The 18,242-nt window shown below is 47.3% G+C and overlaps 1 protein-coding gene across 2 annotated transcripts in view; it reads left to right on the top strand.

Moving 5' to 3' along the window:
- The first annotated feature begins 812 nt into the window (after nucleotides 1–812).
- OGDH (oxoglutarate dehydrogenase) overlaps nucleotides 813–18,242 on the top strand; it is a 61,056-nt gene continuing 43,626 nt past the window's right edge. Inside the window, exons 1-2 of one of the 2 annotated variants that reach the window (XM_044279181.1) lie at nucleotides 813–916; nucleotides 12,354–12,608. In XM_044279181.1, the coding sequence (XP_044135116.1) occupies nucleotides 12,387–12,608 (222 nt within the window). In that variant the 5' untranslated portion in view covers nucleotides 813–916; nucleotides 12,354–12,386. Of the gene's footprint in view, nucleotides 917–12,353; nucleotides 12,609–18,242 lie in introns of those variants that run through there. The other variant, XM_044279182.1, reaches the window with a different exon arrangement.

Below are 18,242 nucleotides of genomic sequence, written 5' to 3'. Positions count from 1 at the left end.
TCCTGAACGGATTTCTCTCCATTCAGAATGCATTAGGATAAAACTGATCAGGATTCTTCCGGCATAGAGCACCGACGACGGAACTCTATGCCGGTAAAGAAATACGCACGTGTGAAAGAGCCCTAAGTCACCTCCGGTAGCACAAAATCTAAAATGTGTTATTGCTGTAATCGTACTGACCTGGAGAAGGACGGGCACAGGTCAGTTTTACCGCATAGAGAACGCCGTAAAAACAAAACCCATAAAAATGTGGCAGAGGTTTTTTTTTTCTTCCAATTTCACCCTATTTGGAATTTTATTTTCAGCGTCTCACTACAATGCTTACAACAGTGAATGGTTCCATTTAGAAAGTACGAGCCCTCAGACGGCTATGGGAACTGAAAAATAAAAAAGCTACGGCTCAGGGAAGGCAGGGTGTAAAAAATAGAAAAGCAAAAATGAAAAATCCTCCAGGTCTCAAGGAGTTAATAAATACAGCAGGTTGTGGCGCTTATTACGTATCTCACATGATTTCTTTTACTTTTACAAGTAGAAAATCCATGTATTGAGCGGCCGGTCAGACCTGAGACAACAAGAACATTCTCAAGGACAAGAATGGCAGGGAACAAAACTTTACAGCCCAGTCCCCGGAGCAACAGCTGACAGGCTAATAATAACCTCACCAGCCTGCTTATGTAAGTGGCTTGTTTGGTCTGTCATTGTTAATAAAGCTATTTTTCTCTTGAATTAAAGAGAAAAAAAAATCGGAGTAACGAGGCGTGTAGAAGTGCGTCACCCTGCATGGGCGTGGACATGTACGTAATATTCGGCAGGGCGTGTTGTTCTATTCTGTGGCCGCGCCCTCCAGCTCTCCCTGCCATTCGTCGGGCGGGAGCCGGACGGAGCGGACGGTAGTGGCTGCGTTCTGCAAGCCAAGGTGAGCGGGGCCCGCTACGGAGGGATGCATAGGACGATACTGTTGAAGGCAGGGAGTGGGATAGAAGATGACGTCAGTGGCGGGGATTCGGGCGACAGCTGGATATAACTCCCCGCCGGTGTTATTCAGGTGGAGGACCAATGAAAAGAGCCGTTATGGCTAGGATGTTGTTACAGCCTCAGCTATTGGTCGATGGAAAGGCTTGTGGGGAGGGGCTTGTACTGCAGGAGAGTGAAGGTTGTATGTGCAAGGCTGCAGCGAGGTCAAGTTAGGTGGGCCCGTGCAAGCATGCTTTAGGGGTCGTTACTTTAGGAGTCACTTTGCCCTCCGTGTAGAAGCAGCAGAAGTGCTCGGGCGTCTGGAGGTGACTGCCTGCAAGGCACACTGGAACTTCCGGCCCCACATGGTGGCTTCACCCCTTCTAGATGCCTTTCATGCCTGATATGTAGGAATGTGCTGGGCTACTGGGTGTCCTCTGGTGGACTGTGACGTCATACCAATCCATCTGTACAGTCACAGATAGTACAAGAAGTTGGTGGTCTGTATTGGTAAGACCTAGTGCAGGGATCAGCGACCCCCAGCTGCTGTGACACTACAACTCCTAGCATGCTCCATTCTTTTACATGGAAGAGATCAGTGAGTGCATGCTGGGTGTTGTAGTGCCTAACATAATTCTGTATGGATCCAGTATTGCTTTTTATTAGGTGCAGGGATCATGTGTCACGTAGAGCATTAGGTAGTATATACTGTACATAGCACTGTGGTCAGGGGATGGGGCACCTGTGTCGGGGTGAGACAAGGGTTTCTGATAATGGGAACCACATGACTCCCGTTAGTGGAGCCGACTATAATATGGTGCCGGGAGTTATGCCTAAGGGTAGGTTCACACCACGGGTTTTGACCACATCACAATCCGCCACGGTTTTCACGTTGAAGGCTGTGGTCCTGCTTGCGGGTTGGTTTAGTTGAATGGAGCTCAGCAGACTGCAGCTCTCCAAGGTGTCCGTCAAGAACGGACCTGTACATTAGATTTATGGCGTGGTCGAGAGAACCGCACGCGAAAGATCTAGCGCCACATGAACTGAAGAGCGACCAGCTATGGGAACGGGCTTCAGCACCAAATCCATACCCCAAAAATATGTGAACCTACCCGAAGAATACATGGGCTCCTCGGAGAATCCATACTCATTGGCAAAAAGTCCTCAGAACCTGTGACCAAAAGACCAACACACAAGACCATACAAAACCCTTCAAAAACAAGCCCACCGTCCTTGACGATGCAGCATTTTACTACTTGTCACCTGGCCTCGCCCTCCTCGGAGCCCGGCCACCAGCTGAAAATGCTTGATCCTTTCCTGTTTCAGAAGAAAGTATTGAACCGTACTGTACATGAGGGTAGCACCTAGGTTCCAATTCGCATGACTGGCAGGCAACCATTCAGCTGGCAATGTGCTACAGTGTCCTATGTGACACAAATAGTATAAAAGTAGTAAGAAGGTGAACTCTGGAGGACAGTATAAAGGAGTACATTGTCCCCAAAACTCTGTAAAGTTGTGATACCTGTAAGAGCAGGACCTCCTGAATCTAGAGCACTGGTTCAGCTAGACCAAAGCGTCCATAGAGCATTAGAAGACGCTGGACTGTTCCTGTATCTCCTTCATGTGATGCCCATCTTGGTGGTGGACGTCACCGAGCCCTTCCTCAGGAAGTTGGATGTTAGGACAGACTGACTTCCCTTGTACCGGCAGAAGGGGGCGTGCACCCAGAATTAAGTGTGGTAGGGTATGGGTGCCCCAGCTACACAGTTGTGAGGAACGCTGTGTGAACATACTCTAAGGGAGAATTCATTTTCGTCAGTTTTGTTGCCGCTTGTGCACTTACCCCAAGGATGGGTTCACATCTGCGACCAGGATTCCAGGAGCAAAATGCTGGTATCCATGATGGAAACCCAATGCGCTCCCGATAGTCAATGGGATCTGTCAGGCAGAGGCGAAATCTGTCATATTCCGCTTCTGGTGATTCCGTTTTTTTTCTCTCGTTCTGGAGCAGAGGGTAAGGCTACTTGTGGTAGATTTTAGGACTTCCTCTGGAGATTTCGCCCTCTGCGTTGCTATTCGCACCATGGATTTCTTTCCCAGATTTCTGGTCTCATCCGATTTGCAGCTACTATAAAACCCTGGAGACTTTCCACGCGCATTTCTGCGGACGAAAATCAACAACGTTTGCCCCCCACACATGGCGGTTTACCTGTCAGCAGGATCAATCCTATTAAACTGGGTGCACACTATATGGGGGTTGTGAACCTGCTGATTAAAGTGATCTGGAGGGGTGGGGCCTAGCTACTCACGTTCCAGTGTTAACCATGCCCCTCTGAACTGAAGCCCCAGAATAAGCAGTTTTTTATTTTCTCTGGAACATTGCAACTGATTTTCACAGGATGGGTATAATTCTAACCAGCAGGATCAACCCTACCAGGCAGTATCTGGTTTAATGGGGTTGGTCCTACTGACAAGCCCTCCTTTAAAGCAAGATCCCAGCTGAGGTAATTACTAAACATTTGATGGGATCCATTCTCATTTCCCCAACCAGTCTTGCGTCACTGAGCCGGGTCGGCGGAGCCATCCCCGTGCCAGTCACCCTTGTAGTAGCTGAGAGGGTGTCAGGGTTGTAGTTTGGCAGCAGTGCACTAGATAAAGGTACCATTGTGATGTAGCGGTATTCCTAATGCATCTGGGCTACAGCTCGGTTTCTTTACAGTCCTGCCATTGAGGAAGGTGGTAGGGTGTTCCCTGTAGGGTTGGGGTAAAGCTGGCCTAGACTGGTTTGTATTGGGAGTTACTGGAATGTCTGCTTACAATGGCGGGTTTTTCTTCACACTTTGGATGGGATTTCTGTCATTAGGTTACTTCCTGTAGAATTGGGGACTGTCACGTGTGTAAATAGATGCATGGGAGCAGAAGTATGTGATACCTGGAGGCTTTGTTCTATTTATGAAGAGTGCCTGGGAAATCTGTGGCCCTACTGACCTGAGCTCGCAGTGTCCTACAGATCTAAGATGCTGTGAGTTTGCGTCGGTAGACTCATGGCTGAGAATTGGGGCGATTACTGGGAATGAACGTTCCTACAAACACTCGATCCCGATAACTGTCCCATGTAAGGGCACCACCGATCACCCAAGAAAAGAGCAAAAGCACGTTGGTGTGGCAGTATGTCTGTGAAGGTTCTCATTCATCCAGGTCATGGTATATCAGTAGTAATAAGGGTCTGTTCACACGCCACAAATTTGTGTAACGGAATATGGACCCATTCCTTTCAGTGGCCCCGCAAAAAATGCGGACAGCACTCAGTGTGCTGTCAGTGTCCGTTCCGTTATGCGGATCCACAAAAAAAAGCTCGTCCTACTATTGTCCGCAGAATGTGGTCCGTGGTCCCATTGTAGTCAATGTGTCCGCAAAAATACGGATGTCATGTGGAATGCATCAATATGTCTTCCGCAATTCCAGATCCGTTTCCAGAAAATAGAGAAAAAATAAATTTTTTGTACCCTAGCAACATATATTGCTCCCTTCCGTTTTTTTGCTGAAAAACTGAATGGATGCGGATGTACAACTAGTAAAAACAGAAGTTTTTTGCGGAAAAAACACTTATCCGCAGAAAACGGAATGGAAATCTGGAAAAGAAAAATACTGACGTGTGAATGGACCCATAGTCAGAGCACCCGGACTTCTTGTGTATTTTTATCTTGAAGACGTTTCGCTGGTCATCCGACTGCTCTTCTCCATTATTAATGTTTGTCAGGCGATCACATCTTTTATGCAGGATCAAAAATCCTGTGTAAACAATGATGGCGTCATTTATCAAACTGGTGTAAAGTAGCACTGACTTAGTTGTCCATAGCAACCAATCAGATTCCACCTTTCATTTTCTAAAGGAGCTGTCAAAAATGAAAGGCAAAATCTGACTGGTTGCTAGGGGTAACTGAGCCAGTTCTACTTTACACCAGTTTGGTAAATGACCACATGAGTCTGTATGGGTATAAATGCTCCTATCAGCGATCATCCATCCCTATGAATCAGTGATCATGCAAACTTCCTTATTCCTGTTTATTGCCTACTCTGTCAGCCTATGAAAAATGCCCTAAAGGTCCTTTTACGTATACTGGTGATCTGGTAGATATCAGTGATGAGTGTTGGGTATAAACACTTATTCCCGATAATTGACTTATGTAAAAGATGACGGCAGTCACCCAAAGAATGGGCAGACAAGCTGTCTAAACAGAGATCTTCTGCCCAGGAACACTGATTGTCTATGGGGACATCTGCATACAACAGAGGTCATTACTGCATGTAAATGCCCCCCCCCCCCCCCCCCCCGCGTCCCCGCTGATGATCAGGCAATTATCGGGAACATCCACGTGAAAGGGCCTTCCGTCTTGTCATGGGATCACTGGGGTAGAACAGCTGCAGACCTAGTGACTTTGGTCAAAGCTGTCTCCACACATTAAAGGGGCTTTTACCTCAGGATAGATCATCAATATCAGATCAGAGGGGGTCCGACACCCCCAATGATCAGCTGTATCGGGAGACGGCGTGTGCAGGCCATAGACATCAGAAGAGAAGAGGGAGACGGCACGAGCGATAGTAAAAGCCCAAACAACCTCATAAATACAGTAGTGAACCATATATAGGTATGATTTCTGTGCGTTGGAAGTAGCGCTTCTTGACCTTGCGCAGGGAGTGTTCACTCTTTATGACTGACGCCTATAGCCTCCCAGCTGGTTAATTACACGAGCCGTTCGTGCGTGTCTACAGATTCCATTTTCTTCCCTCACCACAATTACGTGAGTCACAAAAGCAATTTTTTTTACAAATGTCGCACAGTTCATTTTAAAGGGGTTATCCCACGAAAAGTCTTACTTTGCAGTAAGTTGGACAAATTAATATAAAATACATGCAGTCAAAATGACTACGATTTTTTTATGTACATTACGTTTTCCCCTGTAGCGCCCCTTACAGTTTTATTCTTCAGTTGCACCTTCTCCTGTATTCAATGGTGGACTAACATGCTCGCTAGCCGCCCTGCTCCCTTTCTCCCCAGGTGTACTGATCTCGTAGTGAAGCGGCCCAGACATCTATCTTAAAGCCATACTTCTAAATTCATAGAAATATATAGCTATCTCTCTCTCTAGACAGTGGAGAAGGCTATTCTGGTGGGATTACATCCATATGTACTGTATCTCTGGGGCCATATGTGATGGACTCTTCTTCTGTGCATGGGAGGAATGGGTTAATTCTTGATTGTCTCATGGGAGCTACTGCCCTCCCACAGAATGGGAAAGAAGCCCTTAGGATGGGTCCATCGATAACAGATCGCCGGGGTCCGACTCCTGGCACCCCCGCCGATCAGCTGTTTGAAGAGAAGGCAGTGCTGGTACAAGTGCTGGCTTCTCTGCTTTGTTTACCTGCCTGTCACAGTAATTGCAGTGTTGAGCAGGTGTAATCCCTTTTAGGCTACTTTCACACTAGCGTTTTTCTTTTCTGGCATAGAATTCCGTCCTAGGGACTCTATACCGGAAAAGAACTGATCAGTTTTATCCCCATGCATTCTGAATGGAGAGAAATCTTCAGTTCAGTCATTTTGACTGATCAGGCCAAAGATAAAAACGCAGCATGCTACGGTTTTATCTCTGGCGAAAAAAACTGAAGACATGCCTGAATGCCAGATCCGGCATTTTTTTCCATATGAATTGTATTAGTGCCGGATCCGGCATTCAAAATGCCGGATCCGGCCTTCCGGTCTGCGCATACGCAGACCTTTAAAAATGAGAAGAAGAAAAATACCGGATCCGTTTTGCCTGATGACACCGGAAAAACTGATCCGTTATTGCAATGCATTTTTCTGATCAGTCAGAAAAAATGGCATGCGTTTGCATACAGTTTGCCTGATCAGGCAGGCGGTTCAGGCAATTGAACTGCCTGCCGGAATCAAGCAACGCAAGTGTGAAAAAAACCTTAAAGAGCTTTGAAAACTGTTTTGTGGGATAACCCTTTGAAAGGATTTATTTATTTTTTTATAAAAACCCTTTGAAAGGATTTGTGCAATCTTTAGTAAATGATGGTCTGACACCCTGCACCCCTGCCAATCTGCCTGGCAGTGTAGCTCCATGGCCAGAAGCATTGACTTCAATGGGATCAGCACTGTAGCAGAGATCTCTCTTTACTACAATGTCGATGTGTAGTTCTGGTGCCGACCTACTGTGACAGAGCTACACCGAACGTCACGGTTATTTTTGCGGATCTGCAGTTGTGTGAATGCAGTCTACTGAGGAGGTGTAGCTCGCTTGTACAGCAGTTGTAATTCCGGCCTGGTTTATGTCCTTCAGTCCTGTGTGCGTCCTTCCCTGAAGGTCGGGACTATGTTCCCTGCACGAGCAGCGAACAGGTTGTAGACTGGTTCAACTTCCAGACTCGCATCCCGTCAATAAGGACGGATGTCACCTTCCTATAGAATGTCATGTATGAAGCAGAGCTGGGTATGTTGCTCATCTTGACTGGCATCTGGTGACACATTCTGAAAGTGCAGTGTAGTCCCCTAGGAGCTGCCATCAGGGGTAGTGACTGCAGCACCAAACATTTGTGAGAGATTTCCAAAGAGCAAGACCAAAGTGGCAGCTGATCCGAATAAAGCGGGTACACCACCCTGTAGATATGTCTTGATCTGGGAAGATGGAAACAAGCAGTATGTGCACTGCAATGGATGTCACAAGGGATGACGTGCGTGCGCCGGGTTATCGTCCCGGGGGAGGGACTGCGTGCGCCGGGTTATCGTCCCGGTGGAGGGACTGCATGCGCCGGGTTATCGTCCCGGTGGAGGGACTGTGTGCGCCGGGTTATCGTCCCGGTGGAGGGACTGCGTGCGCCGGGTTATCGCCCAGACCACAGGCGTGAGGAAACAGAGTAGGGGTTATACACTGAATTCCGTGGGGGAAGGGTGGCATTTCGGTATGAGTGCAGTTTAGGTTTCCTGTCCAGAGGTTGATCTCGGACAGACTGGTAGGTTAAGAATGTTGATTTTTCAATATGGCTGATTTGTCCTTACCTCAGGAAATCCTCTGTACCCATTGAAAACAGCTGAGGGTGCAGTTATACGGGACAAGCGATGTGTGATGGTAGCTGTCAAAATTGCTAGGAATTCCCTTTAGGCAGTGTGTTCACACTCTTGCCATAGACAAGGGGTCCGCCGACAATATGGGATCAGCCTGATGTCTACTGAGATGGGATCAGACAAGTTAGACTTTGTGTTTGCCGAAGATGAGCAGCACCAGGAGTGACTAGGAGCCACTTATCTCCACAGTAACATACCCATTCCTCAGGCTGAACGATTGTATTAATACAGGGGACTGTGATGCGCTGTCAGATATCTCCTAATGCTGGAAACGTTGTCAGCTTTTTTAATAGCCTCGCGTTAATGGATGTGAGGGTGAGGGCCTCACATATCCATAGATAGATCTCACAGGTGCTCTTGCACGAAATTACTGCCCACTCCACCTTTCACTAACAATCGTCACATCAATGACATTCTTACGTTTCCAGACTGGATCTGCTCAGTAGAAGACGCCTGGCAGCCTGGATTCACACGCCTTATCTCAGTGCACGCTTTCTTCAAGAGCAGTTTTGCAAGGCCACATTTTAAAGGCCATTTACATGGGCCGACACAGAGGGCAATTACCCAGAGTAATCCATTTGTTCCCGATAATTGCCAGCTCATCAGAGGAGGTAAGAGCTGCATATACTTGCAGCTATCTCCTCCACTGTATCGGGTTGTGTGATAGCTGACCCCCATAGAGAATCATTGCTTCTGGGACCACCACATAGCCTGCTGGCCAGAATTTATGACTTTGGGTGACGTATGAGCAGTGCTTTCACCCTCGATGAACGAGTGTTTGTGTGTTCATCCAGTGATCGGCAGGCAATAAGTGTTCCATTTAAAGGGGCCTTTAGGGCCCATATTACATCCGCAACACCCAGATGCCCCCACTTCTGCTTCGTTCTGTTTTGAGTAAAACTGTGGAGGGTTATGGATGTGTAAAACTGGCCTAGAGTCACGTCTTGCCGTCCTTTCCATACAATTTGCATCCTTTCCATAGATGATTATATTTCTGCTTTTTTCTAGAGCTTTAGGCTAGTTGCGGACAAGTGAGTTCAATGCGAGTTCGAGCATGGTTTTCCGTTCTGACCTCTGATCCACTGACAGGATCTTACAGCATTCTAGTGGTTTATAATAATTCTGTGTGTCCCTGCCGGACCTCGAATCTACTGAATTGTTTTGACAATGCCCTCAAGTGTAAGGCTACTTTCACACTTGCGGCAGGGTTATCCGGCAAGCAGATCCGGCAAAACTTATGCTAACTGATGGCATTTGTAAGGATTCTGATCAGTCTGAAAATGCATTGCAATACCGGATCCGTCTTTCCGGTGTCATCCGGAAAAACGGATCTGGCATTTTTTTTTTTCACCTTTTTTTTTTTTTCAGTCTGCACATTCTGGTATTAATACATTTCTATGGGGACAAAAAGGCAGATCCGGCATTCAGGAAATTGTTCAGTTTTTTTGGCCAGAGATAAAACAGTAGCATGCTGCGGTATTATCTCTGTCCTGATCAGTCAAAAAGACTGAACTGAAGACATCCTGATGCATCCTGAACGGAATGCTCTCCATTCAGAATGCATGGGGATAAAACTGAACCGTTTTTTTTCCAGTATTAAGCCCATAGGACGGAACTCGGTGCCGGAAAAGAAAAACGCAAGTGGGAAAGTACCCTAATTCAGTCGGTACAGGTCTGGCAGGGACACACAGCATTATAAATCAGTGTAATGCTGTGCGGTGCTGTCAGAGGAGCAGAGGTCAGAATGGGAAATCATGCTTACACACAGCTCGTCTGAAACTAGCATTACCCAGATCCGGCATACCAATGGGAGAGGGGAGAAAGCCGCTGCCAGACTTAGCTCCCTGAGAACAGAAGGATCAGGCATGTTGAAATCCAACATGCCCGTTTATCTCCCAGAACCATTAGATGGTTGTCCAACATGGATCCAATCCGGTGCATTTCTTTCAGCTACCCCGATGCATGCCTTTGTGGGTCTGCTCTTGTAGAAATGCTGACATCTTGGTATTCAGATTATACAGAGCGGCTCAGTTTATTATCTAGGGAAGCAGTGATCTCTGTGGACTTGCTGCTTGCTCAGCTTGGTATCAGCCGGTTCTCATGACTGCGCCCAGATTTCATGCCGGGTACTTTGCCTTCACGGCTGCCTCACGGTGACGTTGCATTGGACGGGGATCATGTTCCTCAGTTACATAAGGTCAGTTCTGACATTGCTGTGTGTGGAGGTTTCACAGCGGACACAGTCGTGTGACCTGCTCACAATATCCTTGCTCACTTCTCATTTCCACTTGTGGTTGTTTGGTTGGAGATGTATGTCCTGTTGCTGAATCCGTTGCCTGCGCGGATCCGTTCAGACTTTCAATGTAAAGTCAATGGGGGACGGATCCGCTTGAAGATTGAGCCATATGGTGACATCTTCAAGCGGATCCGTTCCCATTGACTTACATTGTAAGTCTGAACGGATCCGCACGGCCAGGCGGACACCCGAACGCTGCAAGCAGCGTTCAGCTGTCCGCCTGTCCGTGCGGAGGCGAGCGGAGGCTGAACGCCGCCAGACTGATGCAGTCTGAGCGGATCCGCATTCATTCAGACTGCATCAGGGCTGGACGGAGGCGTTCGGGTCCGCTCGTGAGCTCCTTCAAACGGAGCTCACGAGCGGACCGACGAACGCTAGTGTGAAAGTAGCCTAAACCTGGCTCAGACGACAAGGACTGAAGACACCCCCACACAGGTTGTGCTGAATCAGTGCTCCAGATCTACAACTGGTATCTTCAAAGCCGACCACTTAACTCGTTCCCTGTCACCCCCAACCATTTAACTCGCTAGATGCCACGGACAGTAGTGACCTCGGTATCTAGGCAGTTACACAGAGGTATAAGGCAAAGCCCCTCCCCCCGCAAACACAATTGCAGGTTATCAATGTGTTTCTGTGGCAGCTGGAGGCCTAACAAGGGGCCCCCGGCCTGCCATAACTGTATGTCTATTACACTTTGCCGTGGACACAGCCTAATAGCCTGCCTGTCCCTAGTGCTGTGATTGGCTATAATGCAGTTCCTTAGCGAGAGCGCAAAAATTATTGAATGCCAATAGTTTATAAAAATGGTTTTATTTAGTAAAAAATGCTAAAATTGCATTATTACTTAGTTTGCTACAACACATATAATAAAGATAACATAACGTAAAAAAAAGCGCAAAAAATAATCAAATAGTTTTTTTTTCCTATTCTCCCCCCCCAAAAAAATAAATAAATGTTAAGAATTTCCATGTACCGCAAAATGGTGCCAATGAAAACTTTTTCTTGTTCTGCAGGGTCAATGTTCAAACTGTCAGAAGATCCTGTTTTTTCACACAAAAAAAAAGCAAAAAGTTAGGCTACTTTCACACTTGCGGCAGGACGGATCTGACATGCTGTTCACCATGTTGGATCCGTCCTGCGGCTATTTCGCCAGACCGCTGCTCCGTCCCCATTGACTATAATGGGGACGGGGTGGAGCTCCGGCGGTGCACAGAGAAAGCCGCTGGACTAAAAAGTCTGACATGCAGTAATTTTAGTCCGGCGGCCTTTCACCTTGCTGCGCCGGAGCTCCGCCCCCGTCCCCATTATAGTCAATGGGGACGGAGCAGCGGCACGGCGAAATAGCCGCAGGACGGATCCGACATGATGAACAGCATGTCGGATCCGTCCTGCCGCAAGTGTGAAAGTAGCCTAAAATGATGTCACTAAAAACTACAATTCGTCCTGCAAAAAGACAAGTCGTGTGGCTACATCGACCAAAAAACATAAGTTGTGGCCAGAATATATATTTTTTAAATAATCAAGAAAATCCTTAGATTAAAAATAATATAGATTTTTATTTTTATTTTTTAGCAAAAATGTCCCCGCCCTAGCCCCACATGAGGTGTAACCTTACTTTTGCACCTACCTGTGTGTGGTGTGTCAGCACTGATGGCTCTTGTTTGGTTCTGTCCTGTTTTTACCCGTGTTGATCAAGGTGCAGACATTTTGCGGTTTCGGCCGATGCTGGATGGTCAGTGTCATACTTTTAGCACATTTTTGCCAACCATCTAGTACGTCCTGCTTTGTGCTGCAGCGACCATTGTTCTCTCCCTGTTCCCAGCTCCTGTATAAAGTGCTGTGACAAGCACTACGGCTCGATAACCGCACCCATGTAGCTGTGCCCAGGATAACTTTTATGGGTAAAGTCATTAGGGTCCTTGATGGGGGGTCTGTGCAGTGACTGTCTCCACTAACTTGTGTCTCCTCTTCTTGCAGATTCGGGTCATCGTCTCCCACAAGGACACAACCATGTATAGCTTAAGGACTTGTGCTGCTAAACTAAGGCCTTTGACGGCCTCTCAGACTGTTCGATCGCTCAAACACAGTCGGCCCTCGGCCCCAAGGACGTTTCAGCCACTCAGGTGCCTTAGTACACCTGGGGCCGCAGAGCCTTTTCTTAGTGGGACTAGTTCTAATTATGTGGAGGAAATGTACTACGCCTGGCTGGAGAACCCCAAGAGTGTCCACAAGGTAAGGAGGGAGCCGGCCACCTATCTTATTCTGATTGGAATACGAGAGAGAGCAGAAATGATCACGAAGAGGGAGCGGAAGTAAGACGCAGGAGGAGGAGAATGTATTTCTGCGCTGATAGGAGGTCACCACCTGGTATCTGAATGGAAGTATGGAATGCATCTCATATACACCTGGAATATGTATGGGCCTTCAAGGTTACTTCACGTCAAGGGTGGATCTCACCGGTCACCATTTGTAAGGAAGCAACGTGCAGCCTCTGCAGAGATCTGAGGCGTTGCCTGTAATTTTCTTGTGTTTGCATGTCTCCATGGGACCATTGCGGTTCATCGACTTCTCTGATGAAAACAGGTTTTCATCTATTTTACTTATGTAAACCTGCTCAAATCACACTCCACAAATGGTACCTTATGTTGCTTTGTCTTTGAAGCCATATGCAAATGAGCTTGCAAGCGCCCAGGGGTGTTTTCTATTGCTGCAAGTGCCCGGTCCCTAGGCGTTACTGTGCGATAACTCTTCCTCTGTCTGGCTGTAGGCCAGCCTATTACCCTCATGAGGTCACTGTCCCCTGCGCCTAAAATCCAGCGACTGCACACACTGTGCATACAGTACCAACCGTAGGCGGCAGTAATGATTAAGGGACTGCGCATGCGCCAGCATGGGAATTCAGGCACTGAGGACAGTAAGGCCTCATGCACACGACTATGTATTTTGCGGTCTGCAAAAAATACGGATGACTTCTGTGTGTATTCCGTATTTTACGGAACAGCTGGCCCCTAATAGAACAGTCCTATCCTTGTCCGTGATGCGGACAGTAACAGGACATGTTCTATTTTTTTGCGGAACGGATATATGGAAAAGGAGTTCCTTCCGTTGTTTTTTTTTTTTTTTCGGTTTTTGCGGATCCATTGAAAGGAATGGTTCTGTATACGGTCCGCAAAGAAAAAACTGAACGGGCATGGAAAGAAAATACGTACATGTGAATGAGCCCTAAGTCAGGAGCATACTAGGCTGGCTTACAGCCAGACAGGGTGGGAGTTATTGCAGAGTAGCACATAGAGAACGCCCCGGGCGCTTACGGGCTCATTTGCAAATGGCTTCAAAGTTTGTTTTTTGGACCATCAGAGCAGCAGACAAGGCAATAAAAGCTACCGTATGTGACCTACAGTGTGATTTGAGTAAAGTAGGTGATGGACTCCCTTTAAACCAGATCCCTGTTCACATCGCTAAGGCAGCTGCATAATTGTGTGCACTGAGGGTCGTCCCTCCCCTCTGTGCGATACTCTATTCTGGCGTCTGGTGGACAACCATAGGAAGTCATTGACCTCTATATAGAACATATATCAAGTAGATGAAGGATGCATGTGAGCTGGACACGTATGGCTGAGGCCGGGTTCACACATAAGCGTACCCGATGGGCGCTGTTTACAAGCGTGCTTATCGGGCGTTTACATACGAGTGAGTGAAACAAGCAAACGCCCATTGTCGCGCATTCCCGCTAGGTCTATGTGCGGGAACGTGCGACAATGCGCCCCAAAGAAGCTCCTGTACTTCTTGGGGCGTCGTATGCTCGGGTGAGAACCATTCTGATAGGGAAGCATTGGTTTTTGCTTGTTGATCGTTTTACAGCGCGTAAGAACGCGCTGTAAAATGCTCAGGTGTGAACCCAGCCTTACTGCTTCAGATGTCCACATCATGTATATTCACTGGGCACCAGGCCTCCTGTCCACATTGAGGTCATTTGGACACGTTGGGTGTCCGACCATGAACAGTAACTAGGACAGAGAGGAAACCCTCAGCACACACTAAACGTGCTTATTAGAGTGGTAATTGCTGGTTTTATGGCAGCAGCTGTAGCCGACGCGTCATGGCCGAATAACTTTTGGTTTGATATTATAAGCTGGGAGGGGTTTCCTGAGGTTATGTGCACCAAACAGAAAGGGATTTTCTCCATGAAGTTGTGCCCGATCTCCCTCTTCTTCCCGGCTTAGTTTTTGGCACGAGTTTAAGGCGGTGTCAATGACTAAAACACAAAGACAGGAAGAGTGACCCTTAGCGAGCCCCTGTTAACGGGATCCATTTTCCAGTTGGTTATGATATCTACACTTTGGGGGTCATTTACTTGCCAAAAAATGTCTATATTAGGCGTATTTCTGGCACAGATTGCGGCACAAAGGTTATTTGCACCGCAATGTGTGACTTTTCCCCACTCACTCCGGGTCTAAGGAAGTTGGCGGGGAAGACGGCGGACGGTCTCATTCATCATTTTCTACACCTGTTTTAGGCTACTTTCACACCTGCGTTAGGTGCGGATCCGTCTGGTATCTGCACAGACGGATCCGCACCTATAATGCAAACGCTTGTATCCGTTTGCATTATTCTTTTAAAAAAAAAAGTCTAAATGGATCCGTCCTGACTTACATTGAAAGTCAATGGGGGACGGATCCGTTTTCAACTGCACCATATTGTGTCAGTGAAAACTGATCTGTCCCCATTGACTTACATTATAAGTCAGGACGGATCCATTTGGCTCTGCATCGCCAGGCGAACACCGAAACGCTGGAAGCAGCGTTTTGGTGTCCGCCTCCAGAGTGGAATGGAGGCGGAACGGAGCCAAACTTATGCAATTTAAATGGATCCTTTTCCATTCGGAATGCATTGGGGCTGAACCGTTTGCGAGATCCCTGAAACGCCAGTGTGAAAGTAGCCTTAGGCGTAGAGAATGGTCTAAATCTGGCATAGATCTAGAAGCAGAGTTGGATCTGCCAAAGTTATGTAGAGGCCGGCGCCTCTACATAACTTTGGCGGACCACCACAAAGCCTTAGTAAAGGGATTCTGCACTTTGTTTTAACTGATGATCTATCCTCTGGATAGATCATCAGCATCTGATCGGCGGGGGTCCAACACCGGAGACCCCCGCTGATCAGCTGTTTGAGAAGGCAGCGGCGCGGCCTTCTCACTGTTTACCGCTGGCCCAGTGACATCACGACTAGTATCAACTGGCCTGGGTGCGACTGAGCTCCATTCACTTGAATGTTGTTTAGCCGCGCCCACGCTAGTTGATACTAGTCGTGACATCACTCAGCCGGCGGTAAACAGTGAGAAGGCCGCGGCACTGCTGCCTTCTCAAACAGCTGATCAGCAGGGGTCCCGGGTGTCGGACCCCGGACGATCAGATGCTGATGATCTATCCAGAGGATAGATCATCAGTTAAAACAAAGTGCAGAACCCCTTTAAGGCGGGCATCTAAAATGATAGTCTTAATAAATTAACCCCTTTATATTTTATTTCTACTGAGATAAGGGATCGGCAACCTCCAACACTCCAGCTGATCTGAAACTGCAACTCCCAGAATCCTCCTTTTACTTCTATGGGAGTTACAAGAACAGCCAAGTAAATGTGCATGCTGGGAGTTGTAGTTTCACAGCAGCTGGAGTGCCGATGGTTGCTGATCCCTGACTAAGGGCTCTTGCACATGAGCGTGTGTGTGCGCGCCCGTATTGCGGACCACAAAACAGCGGTTCTGCAATATACGGGCACCGGCCGTGTGCACTCCGTATCACGAATGCGAACCCATTGACTTGAATGGGTGCGAAATCTTCAAGATACGGATCGGAAGCACTACAAAGAGTTTCCGTTGGATTTTGGTCCGTACCTCCGCACTTTCTCTTGCAGATCACGGACCTATTCAAGTTAATGAGTCTGCATCTGCAAACAGCGTGCACTCGGATGGTGCCCGTGCGGACCGCACTCTCATGTGCATCACCCCTTAGATGCTCGTTCTGAATCCCCACTGCAGTGTTTGGGAGCTCCGCATACAGCACAGCAAATGACACTGTTTCCATAACTCTGATGCTGTGATTTTGAGTCTAAACCAGAGGTCGTATCCCGGGACACACAGATGTGTGAATCCAGCCTCAGGCTAGTCATCAGTGTTAGTCCCGGAGAACCCCTTTAAAAGAGTTTTACAGTGTATGAATGAAATATTGTACATCTTTCTAATATACTTTGTTTTAGTTTCTCGGCAGTTGCAGGATACTTGTTTGCTGTCAGTGAATACATCTTTTTTTGTGTACATTCAGATAATGTAGTTCCTGGCTAGTCCTGCCCTCAGTGGATGCAATTGTATCCAGTCTAGATAATGATCTGTGAGATAATCAGCCCGGACTGATACATTGTAAGAAAGAATAGGCGGCGGTTGCTGCTGATATGTTTGTCTCAAAAGTGCATTGTCTAGTAGACTGAGGGTCCGGACATACTTTGCAGCGGCTGAGCTACTAGAACAGTGTAGCCCTGCACACCGCATCGGTGTTCAATACAAACTAATTGGTGCTTCACTTCACTTCACTGCACTGCTATTGACTGCACGGTAACTCACAGTGGGGCTGTCATCTGGAATCTGTCAGCAGTTTTGAGAATTAGCACTTTTACTGTGCCAGATTCAGCTCCTTAAGTGCACTGGAGGCGGAGCTTCACTGTAAAGTGCTGTCCGCACTGAGCTGCTCACAGCCCCTCCCCTCCGCTGTGAGTGACAGCTGTAGCATCCAGCCAGGAGACCACGGTGGCTGTCACTCTCGGCAACAGAGAGCAGATTCAAGACGGATCCGTGCCAAACGCATATGTGAAAGTAGCCTATGATCAAAACTGCTGACAGATTCCCTTTAACAAAGCACAGTGAAAAACCTATCAGTTTGTAATGAGTTACGTGAATACAGAGCGCAGTTCTCACCACACCGCGTCCACTTCACAGCCATTGCACGTGGCACGGAGTGACTGTAACCTGGTCCATTTGTATCGTCTACTCACCCAAGAGCAGCACTAGCTATGTACAGGTTTCTTCTCATTGTTGGTTTTCATTCACTGATAGACAGCTGTTATCTTGACAATTGTGAGCATATTGGAAAGCTGTAGGACGTTTTATTTGCACAGCAATTAAGCTACAATTGAACCCAAATCACCTTCAGTTTTAATCTTCATTTGTAAAACTGCCCATACACATTTAGAGTATTGTCTGCCGAGCCTGCCGTTAAAGGGGCTGTCTCACGTCAGCAAATAACATTTATCATGTAGAGAGAGTTACTATCAGGCACTTACTTATGTATTGTGATTGTCCATATTGCTTCCTTTGCTGGCTGGATTCAGGTTTCCATCACATTTATATACTGCTTGTTTCCAGGGGTCTTTTTCCTATAGTGCGCAAGCACGACCACCACTGCTAGATTGCAGGGTGGCCATAACCATGGAAACGTGCATTATATAATGTGATGGAAAAATGAATCCAACCAGCAAAGGAGGCAATATGGACAATCACAGTACATTAGTAAGTGCCTTGTATTACCTTTCTCTACATGATAAATGCCATTTGCTGAAGTGAGAGAGCACCCCTTTAATGTATATGGTGAATATTGAATATTTTTGTCCATTGCCATGGTTTGTGGCAGCGACTTTCTTCCCATTGGAGATGGAGAAGTCAACGGAGCTGTTGGCTGATAAGCCGTTCAGCCATTGAATGTGTATGGCAGCCATAAAGGGGTATTCCGGTTATATTAAGTTATTCCCTATCCACAGGACAGGGAATAACTTTTAGATCAGTGAGGGATCTTCTGCTGGGACCCCCACTGATTGCTAAAACG

The sequence above is a fragment of the Bufo gargarizans genome, chromosome 2, assembly GCF_014858855.1.
Source record: "Bufo gargarizans isolate SCDJY-AF-19 chromosome 2, ASM1485885v1, whole genome shotgun sequence".
Taxonomy (NCBI): Eukaryota; Metazoa; Chordata; class Amphibia; order Anura; family Bufonidae; genus Bufo; species Bufo gargarizans.
This window is presented reverse-complemented; position numbering and strand designations above follow the sequence as displayed.